The 14,524-nt window shown below is 41.3% G+C and overlaps 3 protein-coding genes across 3 annotated transcripts in view; 2 read left to right on the plus strand and 1 right to left on the minus strand.

The window, feature by feature from the left end:
• LOC129706041 (RAS guanyl-releasing protein 2-like) overlaps positions 1-6,862 on the minus strand; it is a 49,205-nt gene extending 42,343 nt beyond the window's left edge. The window contains exon 1 of the mRNA XM_055649990.1: positions 6,738-6,862. The gene's annotated coding sequence lies outside the window, so the exon portion shown is untranslated. The remainder of the gene's footprint in view (positions 1-6,737) is intronic.
• On the plus strand, positions 132-2,911 carry LOC129706045 (small integral membrane protein 30-like). Its single transcript, XM_055649998.1, has one exon. It carries the CDS (start codon positions 622-624, stop codon positions 796-798), a length of 177 nt encoding a protein of 58 aa, XP_055505973.1. The 5' UTR covers positions 132-621; the 3' UTR covers positions 799-2,911.
• gpr85 (G protein-coupled receptor 85) lies at positions 5,556-14,524 on the plus strand. The gene has a single exon (XM_055649997.1). The coding sequence runs from the start codon at positions 6,652-6,654 to the stop codon at positions 7,777-7,779; it is 1,128 nt and encodes a 375-aa protein (XP_055505972.1). The 5' UTR covers positions 5,556-6,651; the 3' UTR covers positions 7,780-14,524.

Here is a 14,524-nt window from a genome sequence, read left to right on the forward strand (position 1 = left end):
TTCGTGAATTCCTTGCAGTCTTGCCCTTCCACCTATTTTCGTATCATCCTCAAACTTGGCCACAAAGCCTTCAATCCCCTCCTCCAAATCATTAAAGTACAACGTGAAGAGTTACAGCCCCCAGCATTGACCTCTGTGGAACTCTGCTAAACATTAGCAGACAACCACAAAAATCCTGTCTTCTGCCATCCAGCAAACCTGCCATCCATGCTAATATCTGCCCTTTGATACCGTGGGTTCTCATCTTCCTTAGCAGCCTATATGTACTCTTTTATGTAAATCGAGCGTAAAAAAAACAAAGAATTTCACTGTACCTAGGTACATGTGACAATAAAGTAACATCATGGAAGCTGCCCCTTCGGCCCAACTTGTTCATGCCAACCAAGATGCCCCATTTACATTAGTTTCACCTGCTCTAATCTTTTCCTATCCATGTACCAGTCTAAATGTAATCACAGTAACTACCTCCTCTGGGAGCTCGGCCCATCTGTGACCCCCTGTCCCCAACCCCATGGACATGTCCGTCCTGTCTAACACTAACCCCGCCCGCCCGGCCGGCTCTGCTCTGCGGAAGGGGCGGCCTCACTCACTCACTCACTCACAGCAGCGGCCGCGGGTAAGATGTCTCCCCGGGGTTTGCGCTGGTTGGCGGCGGTGGCGGTGACTCTGGTCTCGCTGCCCGGGGCCCAGGCGCTGGACGGCGGCGACGCGGTGGCGCTGCTACTAGGCCTGGCCATCAGCACGGTCGGGCTCTGCGCCTGCCTGGGCTGGTACTCGCGGCGGCGGCAGCAGCTGTAAGTGAGAGCGGGGCCCGGACTCCCCGTCCCCTGGGCCGTGGATCCACTCACCGCGGGCCCGGGATGTCCCTACACCGGGCCGGGCCGGGCCGGGATTGTGAGCGGGGCGGCGGCCGGGCCTCATCCCCGGGCTGGTAGTTGCGGCGGCCCCGACCCATGCGGACAGGCAGCAGCGCCGGGCCCGACCTCAGGCCTCACCACCGGGCCCAGAGACCGGGGACTCGCCGCCGCCGGGACCGGGGATCCGCCCCACAACCGGCTGTAAAGTTTGTCGCCGCCGCCGGGGACCGACCCACCTTCGGCCATCGCTTTGGACACGGACCCAGGCCCAGGCCCAGGCCGCGGTGTAAAGTTTGTCGCCGCCGCCGCTGGAAGGTTGAAGGAGGCGCGGCCACGGTCCCCGCTCCCGGACAAACTGTGACTTTGTTTAATCGCCGCGCTACAAATTGGGCATCAGTTTGTGTTTAAATGTTGGGTTTGGGTTCGTGAATCACCGTCTAGTTTGAACTTTACCTCCCGGTGCCGCAAAAATACTGCCACAAGTCGGCGAAAGTTTCACTTTGTCAGTCGCTGCAGCTCGTTTGTTCCGCGTTGGGGTTATTCACTGCCTTGGGATTAGGGTTGGGGTTGGGATTGGGGTTAGGATTGGGATTAGGGTTGGGATTGGGATTAGGGTTGGGGTTAGCGCTGCGGGTTCACATTCACTGCCGTCGCTTCACCTACAACACTGAGGTGTCCCTGTGGAACCGAGACTTGTTCAATGACTAGGAACATTTAATGTTGTACGATTTGTATAAATTAACTTTTTTTGACATTGAGGTCGCACAACAAATCAACAACTTTGTACTTGTTCGGTGTAGACTTGATTTCAAATGTGTTCACAATGACTTGTGCGGTTGGTGGGCACCAAATTATTACCCTTCTATAAATGCAAATTAAAGGCCAATACTATAAATTTGGTTACATTAATCAACAGCTCATCTTTGGAGGCAAGAGACTGCAGATGCTGGAATACAGCCAAAAATGGTGTTGGAGAAACCTGAAGGATCCCTATCCAAAAAGTCTGAATGTTCCCTCCACAGTTGTTACCTGGCCAGCTGAGTTCCTCCAGCACTTTGCTTTTTGCTTGGCTCTCAATGTTTACAGATACGATACTTGTGAATATTTTAAACCAGGGGTACCCAACCTTTTTCGTCCCGTTTACCCCTGGCAACCTTAATAGCACGTAACAATGTTATTTCACTTATTTATGAACAACTAATGATGAACAGATACCGGCATACCAGAACCAAGCACAGTCAATCAATGAGAAAAATATGTACAAACCTGGAATCAACAAATTTACCCCCCTGGGTAGGTGAAATTTACCCCCTGGGTAGGTGAAATTTACCCCAGGTTGGGAACCCTTGTTTTAAACAATAAAAAGGGGAATCAAAACTAGATCCCCTGTGATATTGCAGAGGTCACTCAAAATCAGACTGAGTTGTAGTTCTCCCATACACCAATAGCAGTAATCACCAAAGATCCTATAGCAAGGATCCTATCTGCTATAGGATCTTTGGTAATCACCACCTTCCATTGAGACCAGGCTGAGTTGAATCAGAGTTAACCTGCGGTCAAAGTTTGACACTTTGTTTTATTTCTTGCTTGCAACCAGTAACAAACCTATTAATCTAAATTTAAAACCAATCTCGTACTTTTTTTACCAAGCTGCATTTCTTAATGTGTCCTCTAATCTGGGCTTCAAAGATGTTTGCAGTCATTGTTACATGAGGCAGATTGCTTGTTATGCAAAACAAATGACTAACAACACTACGGTTTCCAGCTTCATTGTGTGAAGAATGGTTGCATAAATACGTATGAACATGTATTGCAACATGTTGTAGTTTATTGTCATTTACTGCATATCAATTGGAAAAGTTTGTTTCACCTTTTAGTTTCAGAATCAATTAAATGTGATGTTTAATTTTAAAGTTGAAATTGTAAAGAGGAATTTTGTAATGATGCAAATGATTGAAATTTTTACTTTGTCAATGTGAAATGTTCTTATTGGCCCTACTTTGTGTTGAACCTACCTGCAACTTTCCCACTCCATAAATGAAAATTCAATCATCTGTTCTTATTCTGTTATTTTTCATGGTATAGTCCATTAATTTTAGACATAATATATACATCTTGCTTTTTTATGAAATATACCCACAATAATCGAGTAATTGTGTGAACCTGTCATCACAAGTCTATTTATCTTTTAATCTAATGTCACAGACAAAAAGTATTTGATAAACTCAGATACTTTGCTTTTACCAGTTATTGATCCTTCAATAAGTGTTCCATTTGTTTGATCTCAGTACTGTGATAAATCATCTATGGACCAATGGAATAGAAATGCCCAACTAAGGACAATGAATTCTATAATATTAAAAGTAGACAAAAATGCTGAAGAAACTCAGCGGGTGAGGCAGCATCTATGGAGCAAAGGAAATAGGCAATGTTTTGGGTCGAGACCCTTCGTCAGACTGATGTGGACAATAATATTAAAATGTAATTAGATGTAGTTTCAACACAAGTAATCTCTTGAATTATGTGATATAATTTACTGGAGATGAATTGCATCACCCTAAAACTGTAAACTATGTACCAGTCCAGGAAATATATGCAAAGTGTCTTTGGAGAAAAAGGATGGGTGTTATTTCAGCTCAGGACCCATCTTCAGATTGAAAGTAGAGGGGGGCAGGGGGTATGAAGAGTTGGGACGCAGGCTGCTCAGCCTCAGGCCAGCTCACAATTTAATTGGCTGGCATTTTCCTGGTCTAATTGGCAGTGTTTCTGAGCTTTTCATGTCTTGACTAAAGTCCGATGTTGTGCAACTTGTTTCTGTTAAAAACTTGGCTCTTAATTGCCACCACAACTGTTGAGAATCTTCTAGTCCCAGCCGTTTGCCGGAAGATATCTGGCATTTTCCACTTTTGGTTGAATGAAACTCGATACAAATCATTGTTCTGTTTTGCAAACATTGAGCAACATTTAGCACTGGATTGTCGCTAGGTGCACTACAATTTCCTGTCACTTTGTTGACTGAAAGTCCTTCCCTTCCTTGCAGTGAGTAGCAAAGGAAAGAAAAATCCGTCAAACAGGCAGTTCAGAAAGTAATGTGCAAAGATATCAGGTAGCTATTACAAATATCTGGCACTAATGAAGGAAACTGCAATACCAGCACTTCACATTGAAGGAAGAGTTTATTCCTGTAAAGTAAAACTCACATCAAATCTTCCAGAAAAAATGGCAATTTCAAATTTGCAACATACAAGTGAAAGTCAAACCTCATTTCTAGGAAAATATTCCCATTTGATAGCCAGTCATATTTGTGCATTATAATGGTAATAAATAAACTGCATATTTTGTGTGGTATGTTGAAAAACATTTTTGTAATTGTATGTTGATGCACTCTGTAAATAGCTTTTTTAGTTTGCCCAATCTAATGGTGATGTCTTGCCTGATGTAATGTGATATTTCGGTTTACTGCTCAGGTTACACCACTGTCTATGGCGAAGGTCTCTCGCGTTCTCTTTCACTCTGCATTGACATTGTGAATCTAACTTTGGAAGTGTCTTCTATACTTAATTTGACTCGCTATTTCTCATTTCGTCCACGGTATGTGCATCGGATTGTCTGTTCCTGAATGTCCCTGGCTGTCAGTCCTGACATTTTCTTGGTAGTTATCAACTGTTTATTAATATACCCATCTTGTGCAACTGTTTTAAGTGTAGATTCTGTGAGGAGTCATTTCCAGGTGTCAGTGGTACAACCCTGAGAACAGTTTACCCACCTCTGTTAACGATAATCCCAGCAAATTCCATAGGTTATGATAGCAGTGATGTCCAACAACGGAGAAAGATTGTGCAGTTTACGTCCTCTGTCGCTAATGCCATGCCAGTCCAGCTTGAAATAGCCAAGATATTCAAAATCTCTACATGCTGAGTAAATGTTCGATTAAGTTAAGAGATAGTATTACTGTGCTAAATAGATTAAGTACAAAGCTTGGGAACAGCTCCATCCTCGACTGCAAGAAATTGCAGAGAGTTGTGGAGGTAACCCAGACCATTACACAAACCAACCTCCCTTCCATTATCTCCATCTACACTTCATACCGTGTCGGAAAGGCCACTAACATAATCAAAGACCGGTCCCGACCTGGTCACTCCCTCTTCTTCCCTCTCCCATCAGGCAAGAGGTACATAAAGCGCACACCTGGCAAGCAGGCCCGATTAGCCTGCCATGGACCAACATCAGGACTTGCCCGGTAGGCCCTGCTCGCCTGCCATGGACCAGAAACCAACCCGACGGCTCGTGAACCGTGGCACCTTGCCCGAAGGCTCGTCAGTACCGGGAGGGAGTTGGAGAAGTCGGACGTCAGGTGTGAACCGGGGTAATGCCTCCAGCACCTTCAGGTAGGCTGCAGGAGGTGCCCTAGGGACACAGAGGTGACCGGACAAGCAGTGGACAGGGTCTTTGGTTCGCCAGAACTGCTCCACTCACTCAAGTGGACGTCGGACACGAAGGCAAAGTATAAGCTATTAAAATGGATCTCGCCCCGCTGTCATTCTTACCTATTTGTGAGATGTTGAAAACTATAACTTGATAGCAGTGACATACTCAGATAATTTCATTCGGAAAAAAACCCTCGATTCAGCTGCATTTCATGGAAGCTCACAAAGACCTCGTGGACACTGAGTTGCCCAAAGAAGCAGATCCCAAAATGTTAAAGATAGATTCCAGGATGACTTCTAATGTGTAGCTCTGCCTAAACGCTTCAAATCGATACTGTGTCAGCAAACATATTGTAAATATAAATAATACTCATTAATCATATATTTAACGCGTATAGATAGGTCCAATCTAACAAAACAAAATGCAATGATATACCAGGTTATTACGTCAGGCAGCGTGTCCCGCAGATTACAGTTACTCTAAACTATTCTAACAGACTTCGGAAAACAACATTCTCAATTATAGGAATAAAAATAGTAAAATAATTGCTGTTCAAAAATGTAGAATAAAGTAACATCGATTCCAGAGGGAGGCCCGTCTGTATTATGACAAGTCCTCACTTTGCATTCCAATATCAGGAATGAAAACACGTATAACAACCTAATTGTCACACAGCGGTATGTAAGTTTTTGAAAGGAACATATAGCAACTAAGAACTGACGAAATGAGTCTGTTTGACAGTGAGGCTGCACCAAAGGTTATCTTTCTCGGGCCCAGTCGAGTGTGAATCTTTGCAACGCCCGACATACATTAGCGTTAATAGTTAGTGCTCCCGATGGAGCGGACGTGTTACATTGAAGCGCCTTTGCCTTTCTGTGTACAGTACATATATGTGGAAGCTAGAGATGCGACAGAACAAGACGCGGGAGGGATTACAAATAGGCTCGGTGCGCAGTCTCGCTCGCATTCGCAATGCATTCAGTGGCAGCGAGAGAGAGACTTCTTGTGATTCCACAACCGCCCCCGAGAGGAGAAAACACGCGGACGTACGTCTCCCCCCTCCCTCCCTCCCTCCTCCCCCTCCCCCCCACCGTGAGTAAACGTATTGCTGCTCAAGACAAATAATGTTCATTGTCAGTTGCTGAGCAATTTGCCGTAGAAATAAGAGGCTGTTTTTGAAAGAAATTATGATTCATTTTATAGGCTTCTCGCCGCAAATGATTCCGGCCGTAACCCGGGACCGGCTGGATTGTGTAAATGCCTTAGTTTCTCGCGAGTGAGGCCCGGGTGAGGCATCTGTCTCCATGTCGCGGCTAGACGCTCCCTCCACCATGACCCTCCACGGCTGATCCCACGCTCACAATCTATGGCGAACAACAGCCATGCCGGGCCCGAAGGCAGCGACAATCTGAGCCACAGCGCGTCTCCTCTCGCCACCTTCATCATGCTCACCTCGCTAGGCTTCATCATTGGGGTCGGCGTCCTGGGCAACCTTCTCATCTCCTTCCTCCTGGTCAAAGACAAGAGCCTACACCGGGCTCCCTACTACTTCTTGCTGGATCTCTGCTCCTCCGACATTATCCGCTCGGCCGTCTGCTTCCCCTTTGTCTTCCTCTCGGTCAGGAACGGCTCGGCCTGGTCTTACGGGGCCTTAAGCTGCAAAGTGATCGCATTTGTTGGTGTCCTCTCGTGTTTCCACGCCGTCTTCATGCTCTTCTGTGTGAGTGTCACCCGTTACATTGCCATCGCCCACCACCGCTTCTACTCCAAGCGCTTGACCTTCTGGACCTGCCTGGCCATCATCTGCATGGTGTGGACCCTCTCGGTGGCCATGGCTTTCCCGCCCGTCTTTGATGTGGGGACCTACACCTTCATCCGTGAGGAAGCGCAGTGTACCTTCGAGCACAGGTACTTCAAAGTGAACGACTCGCTGGGTTTCATGCTCATGTTCGTGGTCATTGTCCTGGCCACTCACATCGTCTATCTCAAGTTGATCTTCTTTGTGTATGACCGGCGCAAGATGAAGCCGGTGCAGCTGGTGCCAGCGGTCAGTCAGAACTGGACCTTCCACGGCCCCGGAGCCACCGGTCAAGCCGCTGCCAACTGGATCGCCGGCTTTGGCCGCGGCCCCACCCCACCCACTCTGCTGGGAATCAGACAGAACCCACAGGGCCAGACCACACGGAGGCGGCTGCTCGTCATGGACGAGTTCAAGACGGAGAAAAGAATTGGCAGGATGTTCTACCTGATCACCTTCTGCTTCGTGGCTCTATGGTGCCCATACCTGGTGGCATGTTACTGGCGAGTCTTTGTCAAAGGTCCCGCCGTTCCCCGTGGCTACATGACGGCCGCCGTGTGGATGACTTTTGCCCAAGCCGGGGTCAATCCGTTCATCTGTATCTTCTCCAACAGGGAGCTCAGGCGTTGTTTCAGCAACAACATCCTTTACTGTCGAAAGTCCAGGTTACCGAGGGAACCTTACTGCGTTATATGAGCACCTGAGACTCAAATGGACGGAAATTTGTTTTACCCGAGTTTTATCAAGCAACATAAAACAGTAATTGTCGGGGCCAGCGGCTCTGGCCTTGTGTTCTGGCGAGGGCGAGTTACAAAGAATGACCATAACCTTTGCAGAATGTTCTTTAATTTATTTTCTCTATCTCTGTGTTAATGTTCAACGTATTTCAATACAGTTTACCTAAAGAAAATAATACTATTATCATGTCATCTGCACGTTAATTTATACCAAGTTTTGTTTTTGAAATAACCAATGCAAAAATCATCTAATCTTAGAATATATATTGACTCATTTTATATATTTTTTAAAGATGTTTACATTCATTGAGCAGACGAAACATGTTTACATTATTTGACTTCATTAAAAGTGACAATAACTTCATCAATTGACTGGTGGGCATGCATGGCCGGGTAAATGTTTGAAAATGTACAAATAATTCCCTCATCTCTTTAAATCTACACTGAACCCAAACTTGTACAAGGTACAGGCACCCTGCCCAAGGCCTGTAATTACATTACATATATTGTTAGACTGTGGTCTTGCCCACAGCAGAACAAGTTGGTTTCAAACTTTGCACAATCTGTGAAATATTTATTCTGTGGATGCATATTGTTTACAAGATTTTTTTCTTTCCAATTGATCAGTTCTGTTGTTTGTGTTTCACTGTGATATTGTTCTATAACCATTTTCTCTCACAAGGTGATACAGCTTGTACCATTTCCTTACTGTTGGGGTGGGGGGAGGGGTGGAATGTGTGTGAATTGAAGTAAATCACATCCAGCAAAATCATCAACACTTTGGAAATAAAATGTACATCATATTATACAGTTATCAATTCGCAGAAGTCCAACTGCTCTTTCTTGAAGATAATTGTTTTTGCAAATATGCGCAGAATTTCAACATTATGATTCTTTATAAGTTTGAAAGAGTCAACATCTGACAGAGTAAATGAATAATTGATGGAAACCACAAGATTGATTGAAGGCGTAACACCAAAGAATTCCTGGGCACTTTATTGTAATTTTCAAATGTGTAACATACTTTGTACTTATCCAGTAGATGAATATAAAATAATTTATCAAGGAAAATTCAGAGAGAAAATTGTGAAATAGCTTATGGATGTTGTATGTGTAACAGCAATTGTGAAACTAATGGAATTAGTGTCACTTACAGAGCCATATAATTAATGATCTTTTAATGGAGAATGTTTAGGTTTTTCTTTCTTTATTTCATCTATCAGATTGTCTGCTTCATTTTGGTTTCTTATTTTAATTTACCTTTTTTACATGTTCTTCTTTTTAACTTGCTTTGAAACATTTTTCATTCATTTTCTCGTTTCTACTTTGTTCTGCATGCATGTAAACATTTTATATGCCTTCATAATATGTTTAAATTCCTATTTCGATTTTAAAACCCTGCTTTGTGCACTAGTTTTACGCCTTTCCATAAAACTAATCAGTAAAATTGGATGCCTTTATTCTTAATGTCATTTATGTAACTATTTTTCAGGAAACATCAAGCTATCACAGCTACTGAGGGCTCCAGTGAATAACAAAAACTTCACCTACAATAAAAAAAAAACACAATACTAAATGTAATTCAAATAAATTGCCTTTATATCAAATTTTCTTCATTTTCCAGTCAAACTGGACAGTCTGGATATGGTCATGCAGTATAGATTATTTGTATCACTATGGTGGCAGAATGGAAGAGGGGGATAGTTCTGGTCTTGGCTGCATCCTAGCTTGCTGGGTTCTGAGTTGCTTATCTCAGGTAGGTTGCCACAGCACCAAAGAAGGAAAGGGGAAATCTAAAACAGTAATTAACAGCAGTGAGTGGTACCCAAGTCCTGACAAAGTCATTGTCAGTAGCCAATGTTAATTACTAAAATATTTGAAACTTTAACTTTCTGAAAGCAGCTTTAAAAAAGAGCTTAGACAGCAAAGAAGCTGTGGAAACATTTCCCTTGTTTTAATGAAATGCACTATAGTCCAAATGTCTGTTAGGCGAGTTGTTAATTTACTGTCAGCATTATAAGTTAAGTATCATGCCCTTTCAGTGACCTGAGCACATTGATCCAATTAGATATAGATACACAAGTATCTGTAGATTGTTACATTTTTTTGAAAAAGTTTGCTGGGGTTAGAGAATAATTGAATGCTGGAAACACTTTTATTGAATTTAGCACATGGGTAGTAAAAAGTCATTTAACCATATAACCATATAACATATAACAATTACAGCACGGAAACAGGCCATCTCGGCCCTACAAGTCCGTGCCGAACAACTTTTTTCTCTTAGTCCCACCTGCCTGCACTCATACCATAACCCTTCTCATCCATATGCCTATCCAATTTATTTTTAAATGATACCAACGAACCTGCCTCCACCACTTCCACTGGAAGCTCATTCCACACCGCTACCACTCTCTGAGTAAAGAAGTTCCCCCTCATGTTACCCCTAAACTTCTGTCCCTTAATTCTGAAGTCATGTCCTCTTGTTTGAATCTTCCCTATTCTCAAAGGGAAAAGCTTGTCCACATCAACTCTGTCTATCCCTCTTTAACCCTTACTTAATTCACAAGTAGCAACTTAACCTGCATTTACAATTTAAAGATAGAACGCAATGTTTTCTTTTTCAATTATGAGTTAAATGTTGTTGGATTTGATTGCCATACAATTACTTTTCTTGTCTTGGACAAAGCCCAGGAAGCAGGCCTTGATATTTCACTGATAATGTGAAGGCAAAAATGGCAGATTATATGGATGCTGCCTGTGGCCTGACATACACTTTATATTTTATGGTATATTGTGATCACAATTAATTATCAACAGTTATGAATTGTTCCTTCATGAAAACAGTTTGTCACTGTAATTCTTAGTCGACACCTTTCAATCATCACAACATGACAAATTACATTGTTTTACTTTTTACTGTAAGGTGCTGGAGCGGAAATTGCTGCTGATAGATCATCTAATGAATACCAGGGCCACTGTGGCTGCAAATGAATAATTCAGAATGCAACCTTTAAACCCTGCTCAACAAATAATTTTTAAATCCTTTGTTCATGATATCAACATGTGTTCTAAAAGTGCTGTAAAATATGAAGATATTTTAATGTTTTTTACATCTGTATTTTATGTTTTCTTTCAGGAAAATAAAAATAGAAAATGCTGGAAATAATCAGCACGTGTGAATGGTGTAAAAGAGAATGTTTTTGATAAATTGTACTGTAACAAAACCAGGAATAGTTAGAGATACACAGGTTTTAAGATGTGGAAAAGGGAGGAAACAGAGAGAATTGGTTCTCCGCCCTTGGATTCCTGTCTATTCTTTCACTTGGTTCCATTTGTGGTTTGTCTGTGATCAGTTATTTACCAAAACTTACCTCCACAGCTACATCTCATGTGTAAGGATTAGAGGGATATGGATCATGTACAGGCAGATGAGATCAGTTTAACTTGGCATTGTGTTCAGCAAAGACATTATGCACCAAAGAGCCTGTTCCTGTGTAGACATCTACAATATATTCATTGTTTCTTACATGTTGTTGTCCAAACCTCCTGAAGTGCATGTTTCATGCATGGTCTTGGCATCCCTTTGATACACATTGGCTCTCCCTTTCTCACAGCTGTCCTTATCTGTCATCTTGTGGCAATGTGCTTTACCAAACATCCTCTCCCTTGCTGCTCTCTACATCAAGAGCCTGTGTATCTGCAGCTGTTCTCGGTTGACATTAAAGGTCATTAAACTAAAACATTCGCTATTGTTTCTTTAAGAAAAATAGTTCTCATCAGAGGTTTGGCAGCTTTTATAATGTTTCGTTAAAACTGAGCTATGCAAGTTCATTAATTTCTGCAATGTGATAATATTTTAGGGAATTATAAACAAAAACTAAAAAATAAGCCAAAGTTTTTAATTGTATTGTTATTGGAAATGGCAAAGCCCATCAGAGGGATAAAGATGAATTAAACATTGCTGGTGGATCTGTCTCAAGCTGAAGCATTGAAATCCAACATTCTGTGAATTATGATAATCAAAATCTATAATTTTAAATGACAATTGCAGTTGGTTAATATTTAATCTTTTCCCACTGTCCCCTTCATTTGGGGAAGTACATGCAAAATCAAAATATCAAAGCTATCAATTTCCTCACAGAAGAAATCTCAGTCCTTTTCTGCACAGCCAACTGATTTGGCTAAAGAGCATTCCCATCAGCTTCAGCTGATTGAACCAAATTAGTTGGGTTGAAGAAAGGACTGACATTTTTCCTCAGTACAGAAAGTGATAACTTTGATATTATGATATTGTATCTATTTAGATAATCGGGACTTATCTAATATCAGACACTTCCAGCTTTATTTCACTTTGCATTCAATGAAACAGTTATAAACTATATCTTTGCAGGTTGACTCATTCTGAGTCTCATCTTCCCTTCACCTTGAAATTGCATTTCAGAAGTAACAAAACTTTACTAAGATTTCATTGTACACCAGTTGCTCGGGAATATTCCAAAAATATGAAAGATGCTATAAAATGGAAATTAATTTCTTTCTATTTTCAATGAAAAACATAATTATTTCATGGTGGTATCATGCCACATCTGTACAGGTATCATGCCACATCTGTACAGGTACAGGTATCATGCCACATCTGTACAGGTATCATGCCACATCTGTACAGCTTTCATGGTGGTACCATGCCACATCTGTACAGCTCTCTGTTACCAACACCAGTGGCAATTTATGCTCTTTTAGCTTAGGTCCATGGTGCATCATTCCCTCTTCCTCCATCAGAGCTCCTAACCACTGAAGTCAATCCTCTTGAAATAAGGCACTTTGAACATTTGTTTCCCATCTTTAAATCTCCACGACAATATTTTTTAAGATCTCATTTTTCATCATTACTCATAATTCTTGGACTACCATTCTTAACAGTAATCACTCTCGAGTCAGAAATGCCACTTACTTTGATATAAATACAACCTGTAGCTTCCTTAAACAGCTACACTGATTTCCCAGCATAAGAGGTTCAGGTCATGTTTACAGAACATTATTGAAAACATATATGCAACACAATATTTTATTGCTTAACCTTTTTGTTGCCCCAATACTGAGAATATGCTTAATTATTCCCAAAACCTTAAAATTATAGGGTAGCCCCCTCTATCCTGCCAACTGCCTTCATCATTTCCAACTCTTCGAACAGTCTGATTTAAAGGCTAAAATTGTTAAATTACAAGAAAAGTTTGAATAGTCTAAGGTTGTATTTCAATTAGTATTAAGAATTAATCAGATTCAGATTCAATTTTAATTGTCATTGTCAGTGTACAGTACAGAGACAATGAAATGCATTAATGGAGATCTAATTGAGGTATTTAAGATTATTAAACAAGCTAATAGTCGTAGTTCCCTTTCCACACCATTTATCTGATGTTGGGAGTTCAAAAAGTTAGAATTGTATGGTTCAAGTGGCAGGACTTGATACATTGACAGTGGCAATCCAGAGCTCCAAAATGTGTTTGGGCTGGCAGTCAATTGAAAATATCAAAACTGATATTGATTCATTTTTGTAAGGTAAATATATTTAGTTATGGACCCACAACATTTTTGCTATGATACAGATCAGATATATTTCTAGTGCATAGTGCAACAAATGTGATGGACTCAATTGTATACTTCTGACATTATGTTCTTCTGCCTCTTTAACTTGAAATAGATAATATGTTCACTTGGTCCTTCATCGCAGTTCATTTCTTTTGTTGGAGATTCCACTTAATTTACTCATTTACACTTACTCTGCCTTTCATCTACCATTTTTACATCCATTATATGCTGTATGTTACTAAATGTGAACACGATGCTGTGGTCCTGCCTTTTAGCTGATTCTATCATGTAGTTTTCTGCTTTCCTCACTAATCCTGTACACTGCCTAAACTGGTACTTTCTGCGAAAGCTTCTTATTTCATCCAGAGATGATGACATGGTAATAGAGTGAATGTGTCCATTTAGTTAAGAACTTGGATGACAAGCCAATATAGTTATTTTGCAGGTACACAAAAATGCTGGAGAAACTCAGCGGGTGCAGCAGCATCTATGGAGCGAAGGAAATAGGTGATGTTTTGGGCCAAACCCCCTATTTTGCAACTGTAGTTATAATATGAAAGGAAAAATGTAACTACTATGCAACTAATGGATATGATACGTCTGTCTGTTTTGTTAATATTCATGTGCCATAGTTTGTGTTGAGTTAAATCAAGTCAAGTCAAGTCAAGTCAAGTTTATTTGTCACATACACATACGAGATGTGCAGTGAAATGAAAGTGGCAATGCTCGCGGACTTTTGTGCAAAAGACAAACAACAAAACAACCAAACAAATTATAAACACAATCATAACACACAACCGATATTAATAAAACTGAACTATAGTTTGGATGGAATCAAAAAGTCATTCCATATATGCTTAACTGATGTTATTATTGATCTTACTCCAGGTCAGTATCCACCTATGTTGTTTACCAAATTAATCAAGCTAAAATATTGATAACCAAATAGTTAAGTGACTAAGGACTTTTGGCCAAGATCAACTTGTAAGTCAATTATCGTGCTTTGAATCATGCAAGATCTGAGTCTGGATAAAGAAATCTGTCATTTATTACAATTAATGGATGATGATTAATTTTAATACATCAAATTAATTTCAGGCCTAATTAATACAAAA

This window comes from Leucoraja erinacea, chromosome 19 (genome assembly GCF_028641065.1).
Source record: "Leucoraja erinacea ecotype New England chromosome 19, Leri_hhj_1, whole genome shotgun sequence".
NCBI classification, from domain to species: Eukaryota; Metazoa; Chordata; class Chondrichthyes; order Rajiformes; family Rajidae; genus Leucoraja; species Leucoraja erinaceus.